The 12440-nt window shown below is 43.1% G+C and overlaps 1 protein-coding gene across 1 annotated transcript; it reads right to left on the bottom strand.

Annotated features, from left to right (window-relative positions):
- Positions 1 to 16: 16 nt before the first annotated feature.
- Positions 17 to 2551, bottom strand: LOC117642343. The gene is made up of 4 exons (XM_034380426.1): positions 2370 to 2551; positions 2119 to 2246; positions 1928 to 2027; positions 17 to 1842 (listed from the first exon to the last, which is right to left on the bottom strand). The coding sequence occupies exons 3-4, from the start codon at positions 1929 to 1931 to the stop codon at positions 32 to 34; spliced, it is 1815 nt and encodes a 604-aa protein (XP_034236317.1). The 5' UTR covers positions 1932 to 2027; positions 2119 to 2246; positions 2370 to 2551; the 3' UTR covers positions 17 to 31.
- Between the last annotated feature and the right edge of the window lie 9889 nt (positions 2552 to 12440).

Raw genomic sequence — 12440 nt, 5'->3', positions numbered from 1 at the left:
TATCTGTGTCAACTAACTATGGACCTAATCGTCAAGGTATTTTTTTTTTTTTAAACGATCTTTGTCTGCAATCCTTGCGATCCTCTTCTGAATAAGGAAAATTGATAATTAACTCACTCAATGTTTCTATATCAAACCATCCAAGTGAAATAAAATGTTGAATATACAATTTCAAATCGTAAGCAATGATGCCTTCCATCAAATCATGTCCAATACAGAATGGCAAACCCTTAGTCACATGGAAACTTTGCAGCTTGTTTAATTCAGAGTCAAATTTTACCCCTTGGCAACTTTTAACTGAGCCATCCGTTCTGATCTTCACTTTCCGAAGGGCTCTGTCATGGGATTCCTTCGTTCGATTTCTGAAAAGTCTTACTTCACCACCTGGCTTATTGTACAGTTTCCTTGTAAGAAGGCAATGACGACAAAAGTAATGAGAACGACTGAAATTCTCAATGAAGCCACCGATACCATGACTTCCAAGATTATCCCCAGCAATGAAGGCGATACCAGCTTTTACAATTCCAACACCAGGTATTTCTGTTCCCTCTTCCATTCTCTTCAATTCTTCTAACACTTTTCCAAATATCTCTTTATGGTTGAAGTCACAGTCTCGGACAAGTGCAACAAGCTGGATGGCATCCTTTTTATAACGAATTTCACATGGTAGGTTACCAAAGGCCATGTAAACTGCAAGAATTTTATGTTTAAGATTTTTGGCTGGGCCAATTGCACATACAAGTTCAAATCCATCTTGGTAGAGTATAATAGGAACTGCATCAGGATTTTCTTGAAAAAAGGGATTTGATTTAAAAGCTTGTCCATCAAAGAAATCTCTAGAACAACCATCTTGTGAGAATGGAGGTTTTTTGATACAAAATTTCCATGACTTATTTTGAAAAGCAGCAATTAATGACTGATCTGGAGGCACAAAGTAAAAGAAACTGCCATTATTGAGAGGAACCTGAATAGGTTCAACAAAACAAAAATTATTCTTGTAGAATAGTTTTCTCATGTAAACACTGCGCAAAAGATGGCAAGATTCCATAACATCGTTACATGAAGATGTAAGAGAAAGAACTTCGGATAAAGTTTCTTCTGGAATTTGTGCACTTTTCATGTTACAAACTAAACTGTCCATGAAGCAACGTTGGAAATCCTGTAACAGGTTCTTCATTTCTGAGTAAACAACTTGGGTAACGACACCAGAAACCATATGCTTGTATTCTAGCTTTTGGAAAAATTGAGCTAAAGCAACAGTTCTATCTTCTCCTGGTGGGTTGAGGGTTTCCTCATGCTCATGCATAAAGTCTTGGTTAACTACATCTAAATCAGAAAACAGATATGCATCCTCCATCAAATCTGGTGGTTCAGCAGGAGTCAAGACTGAGGGTTCATCTTGTGTCAAAGGAACCATTGTTCTGTGCTTCCTTGACATATGTCCAGTTAGGGAGCGATAGGAGTTAAATTGTTTCAAACAACCAGTAGACGGACAAGGCACTGAAGTTGCAGATTTGAAGTGATCCTTGAGATGCATTGAAAAATCTCTATCATGAAAAAATTGTTGGCCACATGATGAAACAAGGCATTTGTACTTGCCGCTTGGATTGCGCACAGAAGATTTCTTGAACAGGGCATGTTGAGTTTGTGCAACATAAACTCTGTGGTTGCGGATAATGTGGAAACGCAAAGCACTTTCAGTGGTAAAGGAGCTTTTGCATCGGCCCAACCCGCAGATGAGGTACTTGGAGATGTGGCGATGGTACTTCAGGTGAAATAGGTGTGCTCTTACACTTTTGGCCTTGTGGGCGCAGTGAGAGCAATGATAGCACTTGTTGTCATCTGAAATAAAAGAAACAAAACAAAATTAGTTGAACATTGTTTTGAAAAAGCAACCAATCTAAATGATGACCATTCATTCACTTACCCATGATGAAATGAAAATGAAACACTTTGGTTTAAAAGCCTCAGCGACTGCAGTCTTAATGGTCACATTCTTAGGAGAGCGACATGATAATTGTTGTTTCCTGTAGGAGGAGAAAATAGAAAAACAGAGCTTAACTTCAAATTCAAAGAAACTGATCCCAAATAATCCTCAATGAACATTTATTTACTTACCCATGTTGGAATAAAATGAAGCACGGTCACAGTTCTTAGGGGTTGCTCGAGGAAAACCAACTTATCATTAGAAGGAGTTAGGAGGCCACAGCCTACACGCCCACTGAGAAAGTGATAACAGTTGTTTACTGGAAGAGGAGAAAAGAACATAAGTTAGTTTCATGTTAACTTAAAAGAAACTAATCCTAAGAAATCCTTACTAAGAAACTAATTGGTAGGATCGTAGCTACGATGAACATTCATTTACTTACCCATGTTGGAATAATATGAAGCACGGTCACAGTTCTTGGAGGTTGCTCGAGGGAAACCGACTTTTCATTGGAAGGAGTTTAGAGGCCACAGCTTCCACGCCCACTGGGACAACTTGTTCTGTCTGTGTCAAAAACAATGTGACTGACTGGACTAGAGAGATAAAAGGGTTAGGTTCTGGACCGGAAATTGGAAACCACTGCCACGGTATGACAAATTCCTACTGCAGTCCAGTTTTTTTTGCGCGCCAGACGAAAAATTTATAATGCGCGGGAAGTCCGAATGGGGGGAAATCCGCACTCTGAGTTTTAAAATCTGGACTTAAAATTCCAAAACGAAGTTTGCGACCAGCCCACCCTGAAAATTCAGACACCGAAGTCCAAAAGGACTTCTTTAGACTGCAGAGACTGAAAATTTGCACCACTGGCCCCAAAATTTCAGACTCTCTATTCTAAAAGCGATTTTTCAGACCACGAGGTGTAAAATTAAGACCAACTGTCTGAAAATTCTGACTAAAGTCTGAATTCCAGATTCAGACCACTAGGTCTGAAAAAAAGAGTCTGAATTTTCAGACTTTTTTTAACAGTGAAAGTCATCGTCGCCAATCGCACTGGGACTATGCGGGATCGCAAGGGCACGCTCTAAACCGGTCCTCTGCTTCAATAGGAACGCGAAATTCGACTTTGACTTTTCGTGTTTTCGGCACTTTACGTAGCACGACGCTAAAGAATCTCCTCAAAGTCACCGTCGCAAACCGCACTGGGACTGTGCGGGATCGCAAGGGCACGCTCTAAATCGGTCCTCTGCTTCGAAAGGAACTGGAAAATCGACTTTGATTTTCCGTGTTTACGGCACTTCACGTAGCACGACGCTAAAGAATCATCTCAAAAGTCATCGTCGCCAATCGCACTAGGACTATGCGGGATCGCAAGGGCACGCTCTAAATCGGTCCTCTGCTTCAATAGGAACGCGAAATTCGACTTTGACTTTTCGTGTTTTCGGCACTTCACGTAGCACGACGCAAAAGAATCTCCTTAAAAGTCATCGTCGCCAATCGCACTGGGACACTGCGGGATAGCAAAGGCACGCTCTAAATCGGTCCTCTGCTTTAACAGGAACACGAAATTCGACTTTGACTTTCCGTGTTTTTGGCACTCCACGTAGCACGACGCTAAAGACTCTCCTCAAAAGTCATCGTCGCCAATCGCACTGGGACTATGCGGGAACGCAAGGGCACGCTCTAAATCGGTCCTCTGCTTCAATAGGAACGCGAAATTCGACTTTGACTTTCCGTGTTTTCGGCACTTTACGTAGCACGACGCTAAAGAATCTCCTCAAAAGTCATCGTCGCCAATCGCACTGGGACTATGCGGGATCGCAAGGGCACGCTCTAAATCGGTCCTCTGCTTCAATAGGAACGCGAAATTCGACTTTGACTTTCCGTGTTTTCGGCACTTCACGTAGCACGACGCTAAAGAATCTCCTCAAAAGTCATCGTCGCCAATCGCACTGGGACTGTGCGTGAACGCAAGGGCACGCTCTAAATCAGTCCTCTGCTTCAATAGGAACGCGAAATTCGACTTTGACTTCCCGTGTTTTCGGCACTTCACGTAGCACGACGCTAGAGAATCTCCTCAAGAGTTATTTTCGCAAATCGCACTGGGACTATGCGGGATCGCAAAAGCACGCTTTAAATCGGTCCTCTGCTTTAACAGAAACGCGAAATTTGACTTTGACTTTTCGTGTTTTCGGCACTTCACGTAGCACGACGCTAAAGAATCTCCTCAAAAGTCATCGTCGCCAATCGCACTGGGACTATGCGGGATCGCAAGGGCACGCTCTAAACCGGTCCTCTGCTTCAATAGGAACGCGAAATTCGACTTTGACTTTTCGTGTTTTCGGCACTTCACGTAGCACGACGCTAAAGAATCTCCTCAAAAGTCATCGTCGCCAATCGCACTGGGACTATGCGGGATCGCAAGGGCACGCTCTAAATCGGTCCTCTGCTTCAATAGGAACGCGAAATTCGACTTTGACTTTTCGTGTTTTCGGCACTTACGTAGCACGACGCTAAAGAATCTCCTCAAAGTCATCCGTCGCCAACCGCACTGGGACTATGCGGGATCGCAAGGGCACGCTCTAAATCGGTCCTCTGCTTCAAAAGGAACGCGAAAATCGACTTTGATTTTCCGTGTTTTCGGCACTTCACGTAGCACGACGCTAAAGAATCTCCTCAAAAGTCATCGTCGCCAATCGCACTGGGACTATGGGGGATCGCAAGGGCACGCTCTAAACGGTCCTCTGCTTCAATAGGAACGCGAAATTCGACTTTGACTTTTCGTGTTTTCGGCATTTTACGTAGCACGACGCTAAAGAATCTCCTCAAAGTCACGTCCCCAAACCGCACTGGGACTTGCGGGATCGCAAGGGCACGCTCTAAATCGGTCCTCTGCTTCAAAGGAACGGAAATCGACTTTGATTTTCGTGTTTCGGCACTTCACGTAGCACGACGCTAAAAAATCTCCTCAAAAGTCATCGTCGCCAATCGCACTGGAACTATGCGGGATCGAAAGGGGCACGCTCTAAATCGGTCCTCTGCTTCAAAAGAAACGCGAAATTCGACTTTGACTGTCCGTGTTTCGACACTTCACGTAGCACGACGCAAAGAATCTCCTCAAAAGTCATCGTCGCCAATCGCACTGGGACTATGCGGGATCGCAAGGGCACGCTCTAAATCGGTCCTCTGCTTCAAAGGAACGGAAATTCGACTTTGACTTTTCGTGTTTTCGGCACTTCACGTAGCACGACGCAAAAGAATCTCCTAAAAGTCATCGTCGCCAATCGCACTGGGACTGCGGGACGCAAGGGCACGCTCTAAATCGGTCCTCTGCTTCAAAGGAACGCGAAATTCGACTTTGACTTTCCGTGTTTTGGCATTTCACGTAGCACGACGCTAAAAAATCTCCTCAAAGTCATCGTCGCCAATCGCACTGGGACTATGCGGGACGCAAGGGCACGCTCTAAATCGGTCCTCTGCTTCAATAGGAACGCGAAATTCGACTTTGACTTTCCGTGTTTTCGGCACTTACGTAGCACGACGCTAAAGAATCTCCTCAAAAGTCATCGTCGCCAATCGCACTGGGACTATGCGGGATCGCAAGGGCACGCTCTAAATCGGTCCTCTGCTTCAATAGGAACGCGAAATTCGACTTTGACTTTCCGTGTTTTCGGCACTTCACGTAGCACGACGCAAAGAATCTCCTCAAAAGTATCGTCGCCAATCGCACTGGGACTATGCGGGACGCAAGGGCACGCTCTAAATCGGTCCTCTGCTTCAATAGGAACGCGAAATTCGACTTTGACTTTCCGTGTTTTCGGCACTTCACGTAGCACGACGCTAAAGAATCTCCTAAAAAGTCATTCGCCAATCGCACTGGGACTATGCGGGATCGAAAGGGGCACGCTCTAAATCGGTCCTCTGCTTTAAAACGCGAAATTCGACTTTGACTTTTCGTGTTTTGGGCACTTCACGTAGCACGACGCTAAAGAATTCCTAAAAAGTCATCGTCGCCAATCGCACTGGGACTATGCGGGATCGCAAGGGCACGCTCTAAACGGTCCTCTGCTTCAATAGGAACGCAAAATTCGACTTTGACTTTTCGTGTTTTCGGCACTTCACGTAGCACGACGCAAAAGAATCTCCTAAAAAGTCATCGTCGCCAATCGCACTGGGACTATGCGGGATCGCAAGGGCACGCTCTAAATCGGTCCTCTGCTTCAATAGGAACGCGAAATTCGACTTTGACTTTCGTGTTTTCGGCACTTCACGTAGCACGACGCTAAAGAATCTCCTCAAAAGTCATCGCCCAATCGCACTGGGACTTGCGGGACGCAAGGGCACGCTCTAAATCGGTCCTCTGCTTCAATAGGAACGCGAAATTCGACTTTGACTTTCGTGTTTTCGGCACTTCACGTAGCACGACGCTAAGAATCTTCAAAAGTCATCGTCGCCAATCGCACTGGGACTATGCGGATCGCAAGGGCACGCTCTAAATCGGTCCCTGCTTCAATAGGAACGCGAAATTCGACTTTGATTTTTCCGTGTTTTGGCACTTCACGTAGCACGACGCTAAAATCTCCTCAAAGTATGTCGCCAATCGCACTGGGACATGCGGGATCGCAAGGGCAGCTCTAAATCGGTCCTCTGCTTCAATAGGAACGCGAAATTCGACTTTGATTTTCGTGTTTTCGGCACTTCACGTAGCACGACGCAAAAGGGATCCCTAAAAAGTCATCGCCCAATCGCACTGGGACTTGCGGGACGCAAGGGCACGCTCTAAATCGGTCCTCTGCTTCAATAGGAACGCGACATTCGATTTTGACTTTTCGTGTTTTCGGCACTTCAAGTAGCACGACGCTAAAGAATCTTTTCAAAAGTCATCGTCGCCAATCGCACTGGGACTATGCTGGATCGCAAGGGCACGTTCTAAATCGGTCCTTTGCTTCAATAGGAACGCGAAATTCAACTTTCACTTTTCGTCTTTTCGGCACTTTACGTAGCACGACGCCAGATAATCTCCTCAAGAGTTATTGTCGCCAATTGCACTGGGACTATGCGGGATCGCAAGGGCAAGCTCTAAATCGGTCCTCTGCTTCAATAGGAACGCGAAATTCGACTTTGACTTTGCGTGTTTTCGGCACTTCACGTAGCACGACGCTAAAGGATCTCGTCAAAAGTCATCGACACCAATCGCACTGGGACTGTGCGGGAACGCAAAGGCACGCTCTTAACAGATGAGGCCAAGGGTGTGGTGGGGAGGCAGGTAGTCCATCACCTTCTCCACTCCTTGCATCACCCCTGGCCTCATCTGTTTATGTTAATTTGTTTATTTCCTTAACTTGATACAACCTCAGCGATTCAATTATATATATCTACTCAAAAGATTGTCAGTCTTGAAGTAAAATAAAAAACAATTAGGTCTAGACTTGCAAGTTTTAGTTCGGAATCAAGTCTTACAAGGAACTGTACTCATTTTGGACATTCAAGCTTATTGTGGGTCTGCAATTTGGAGACACTGCTAATTAACTGTTTATCACTGAAAGTCTCGTCATGTGAATTTTGTGGGAAAATGTGATATGATTGATCTAACTGTTTCTCCTTATTTTTCTAGGAGGCAAGAATGTGGTTCTGATTGCTCTCTTAGCACACATTCGTCCGAGTCACAGGCGCACAGTGGGCTAAAACGCCCTTTTAGGCGCTCAAAACCTCTTTATTAAAAATCGTTTAAACGGGCAAACTTTGTCTCCATCGGATAGGAAATTTTCCGCAGATTTCAAATCTGGTCTTATTTTTATTGTCAGACCAAAACTACGACCACTACAGGCCGTCAAAGTTAAAACTTGTGATAATGTGTTATTTTTAGTAAAAAATGCAACAAAACGCCACAGCGATTTTGACGGCTTTGCATCTAGATTTTGAACCTCCGGCGGTTCCATTTTAAAGAACAAGTATTCCCGTTCAAAATGATATCCGAGTTATCTTCCTGCGATAATTTGAAGGGTGTTGGTGTGCATATAATCGCTTTATTTGTATAATTTTTACTTTAAAAACAAAAGTTTGAGATCTACTATAGAATCAAGCACTATCAAGCAGGTTTCAGCGCTGGAAATTATCAACCTATGTGTCAATTGAAAGGATCAACAGAGAAAACCTGCGCATATTTGCGCAAACAGTAATACGCGGCTGTGAAACATTAAAAAATTGGCAATTTTCCCTTTTGATAGAAAATGCGTCCCAACGAAGAAAGAATCCAAGCAACCGTGTCTCCATCCCAACCGTCCCTTGTCTTTTTACGTGCTATTTGGCTCCTTTTCCCTAGCCCCCCTGCCCCTTCTCTTCAACTAACACTCAAAGGCCACCCGGAAGTGCAACAGAATTGATGGGAATGCAGATCTTCTGACTGCAATGTTGTTTCATCTGATTCTGTGATCAGCTCTTTCAGAAAAAAAAACTAAAGCCAAGTCTTAAAAACTGTGTGCCACAGTTCTTTCACTTATAGTTGGCCCCTTTGATGACCAGGCTAATGAGCCTGCCATGTTATTGTTCCATGAAGAGTAAAATGATACATCATTTAAAAATTGGTTTTAGGAAATTGAAGTTTGACAGTTGTTATAAAATCTGTAGCCATGATTTTTTACAGTATTGTTTTTAAGAACGTACATATAATTTAAGTGATGTTTTTGACTCCTTTTTGACTCCTTTAAGCAGTTTTCAATTGTTTCGTCTGAAATTTACATTTAAAAACAACAATATGTTTTGCATTGATCTAGTGGAAAGAGAGACTGCTCCCGCAGACTCAGAAATATACAACATAAAAATACGATTATATTAAATCAATTTTCGGTGAACCACGGCTGAGATAAGGTCACACTTGCCGCCGCTTGTTCAAAATTTTGTAAAGTAAGACCAAAAGAGGGTCTGTACCAAATTTGGAAAATATACGATCGAAAATGGCTGAAATGTAGGTTTTGAGCGTCTAAAAGGGCGTTTTAGCCCACTGTGAGGCGCCCAGAAGTGGGCAAGGTAAGGGAGGGTGGGGCACCTAGTGACACTTTTTGGATTTTGGCACTCACTCCGATACTGTGCGAGAAATGAATCGGCTTACACCTCAGAAGGTTGCTTTGATCCTTCCTTGATCGCAAAAACATGATGTGGCGTTTTGACAACACCTATTTCTATTATTTACATAGCTTCCCGCAGACCTCTGCACTTGTCACTTGGTGCCCCAGCCCGGGGCACCTAGTGACAGGTCATATAACTCACATTACCAGCATAGAGCGACGCTCCAGCTTATTAAATCTGTTTTAGACTCTTAAGCTTTTGAAATATCAAACCATTCTGAACGGCGTCATTTTTCCCAAGAAACTGCATTTTACTACATTGCCAATCAAATTCAATGTTCTACGAAATTATGTCGTACAAATTAGTCTCATTTATGTTTCGTTGTGTGACAATCGGTGACAATTTACTTCGCGGTTGCCAAACCGATGTTTTGAAACGTTTAAATCGTTGAAATACGGTACATAAAGTGTGTCTGTCACTACCTGCCCCGGGGGCTCATTTCCGTTCAAAATTTGATATTAAGGAAATGAAATCATATGTTTGAGCTGTTTCAGCAAAAACAACTTACTAAAGGTCCTTATTATTGATTAAAAGTGCCAGAACGATCGGCAGTGCCGTGTACTGGAAGAATAGCGAGAAAACATTTTGTGAAAAAGTCGTAAAATCTGTGATTTTGGGTATTTATTTTTTTGCTTTTATTCTAGGAGCTAAACCATTTTGTTCAAAGTCTCACTTTCACTTGAACATGATTCCACAGCACAAGACCTTTAGATAAGCCACCTGAAGGTGTCTGAAAGTGCCATAGGGTGGCCAGGGCACCCCTGTGTCACTAGGTGCCCCTGTCACTAGGTGCCCCACCCTCCCTTATCTGCTGCACTCTGACCAAAAATGACGATAAATCCTGGATAATTTTTTTGCCCAACTTTACCGTACTTAAAAAACCAGTATCCACCGTACAGTCTATAGTATTTACCGTACTTGTTTTACAAAATATTCCGTAGTTTTTTAACAGTAGTTACCGTTTTTTCGTACAGTCCATGCCGTAGGAAGGACCAGATCTGGTCCCAACATGGGCCGCTCCCAGGAATTGTCCACATCAGGATCTTGAAAAAAGGAGGTCGACCGACTGAAAAATTTTATTGCACCTTTCGATAGGTCTCGTCAAGACATTTTCAACGAGTGGTCGGAAGGGGGGTCCAGGAGTCCGACTTCAGCAGTTACGTGCATCAGGATCTTGAAAAACGAGAGTCGACCGACTGAAATAAATTATAGCAGTTTTTGATAGGTATTAAAAGTACGGGATTGCCGGGTAAATAAGTACGGGATTCCTTGTAAAAAAAGTACGGTGTTGCCTGTAAAAAAAGTACGGTATTGCCTGTAAAAAAACGACGGTATTGCCTGTTAAAAAAAAGTACGGTGAAGTCTGGAGTAATCAGTGCAGGATTTACCGTGATCTTTTCTCGCAGTGTGCTTCTGCTCGAGACAGCTATCTTCTCCATCTTACGGTGAGTAAATTTTTAGCTTTATAGTATTTTATCTCATATTTTAAATCAAACTCCTTTTTGAATAATTGTTTTGTTTGTTTTTGTCTTTTAGAGTGGCCTTGATTTAAGAAACGTGATTAAAAGTCACCGATCTGACAAGCTCGTTGAGGTGTCTGGAGGTGGGCAGCCTCTAATAGTCGTTGTTGGGGCCACTATTACCCAAATTAGCAAGATCTATGTTTCAATAGCTGACTTGGTGTACGAAGTTCCTTGTGCCTTGACAGCGTTGGACATCTGCTTCAAGGCCTTTGTTGCTCTACATATGTCATTCCCCCCTGAAAGTGGGCACATCTGGCTTACCTTGCAGAAGGTTTTATACAAGTTAACAACAGAGTGGGACTTAAAGAGTGATATGAGACACTCTTGGATAGACTTCTATGGGTTTTAAGACACCTATTATTTATATGTCCATTGCTTCTACTTCTGTGCTTCTGTTTCTACTTCTCAATATTTTTTATTGAGTGCTTGCTCATTAGTTTGTTTGTATGCCAGGTTCTATGCCTCTTTCTTTATTGTTACTTCTCAATATCGTTTATTGAGTGCTTGCTTGTTGGTTATTGGTTGGTTTATATACCTGGTTCTATGCCTCATTCTTTGTTTTGACTTGCTTATTAGATTAAAATTATTTTTTCATCATGTATACTTGTTATCTGTGTCAAGCTCAATTTGCCTCTACAGATTTACTGAAGGCGCACTTTGTTTTTGGCCCTCACTCAGCCCATATGCTGAGTTCATTCACCTGTGCCCAAGGCAACTGTAGAATGCGCTTAGGCTCTCTTAAAGTGTTTATTTCTCATCTTAAAAATGCACATGGCGCTGCACCTGGCCCCATTCTATTACCTGACGAAGTGAACGAAGTGAATGAAGTTAACCAACATCCAAATGAGTATTTTGACGATCATAATATAAATGAGAACATTGAAAATGTGCCTGAAGGTGGTGGTGGAGACAGAGACCCTCCCATAGAGCCGATAAGTGTCGAAAATTTTATTAGAGTAATCTGTAAGAATTCAGCGGTTCTTGCTGCTTCTCTGAGCTCCATACCCAATGTTAATCGTACAAATATTACAACTTTCATCGCTCTTGTGTCTGGCTTTTTGCAATGTGGTATTGTTTCCGCATTAAAAGATGAGGTTGTTAATTTATTTGATTTGTGTGATAACCCTGACATTCGGGCAGAAGTTGCAGATGTTAAAGTTATGTTCGACCTCTTATCAGACCCCTTCGAATCAATTGCTTCAGAATATCGCAGACTTGCTTCTGCTGAAGATGATGGTCATTTCATAAAACCTGAGCCTTATGTAATGTTCCATAGGGACAAATATGAAAACAAAAATGGGCATGTAGCTTTAATCAGAGAACCTGCTTCAGGACAAATTGTACATTTAGGCAGTGTGTTAAAGTTTCTGTTTGAAATACCTTTCATGTTTGACAGTGTGTATGATTACATGAACTCTCTTCTGAATGACCGAGATGTCATTCAAAATTTCATCCAGGGTGAATTGTGGCAGGAAGAGCTGGCCAGTTTTGAGGGCAAAATAGCGATTCCTCTTCACATGCATTTCGATGACTACGAATCTGGCAATTGTTTAGGTAGTCATGCTGGGGACAAAGCACTTGGTGCCTTGTATGCATCAGTTCCATGTCTGCAGAGGACCGATTTAGAGCGTGCCTTTGCTATCCCGCAGTGTCCCAGTGCGATTGGCGACGATGACTTTTGAGGAGATTCTTTAGCGTCGTGCTACGTGAAGTGCCGAAAACACGAAAAGTCAAAATCAAATTTCGCGTTTCTGTTAAAGCAGAGGACCGATTTAGAGCGTGCCCTTGCGATCCCGCATAGTCCCAGTGCGATTGGCGACAATAACTCTTGAGGAGATTCTCTAGCGTCGTGCTACGTGAAGTGCCGA

This window comes from Thrips palmi, unplaced genomic scaffold, assembly GCF_012932325.1.
Source record: "Thrips palmi isolate BJ-2018 unplaced genomic scaffold, TpBJ-2018v1 HiC_scaffold_16, whole genome shotgun sequence".
NCBI lineage: Eukaryota > Metazoa > Arthropoda > Insecta > Thysanoptera > Thripidae > Thrips > Thrips palmi.
Note: the sequence above shows the minus strand (reverse complement) of the source record. Positions and strands in the feature narration are given on the sequence as shown.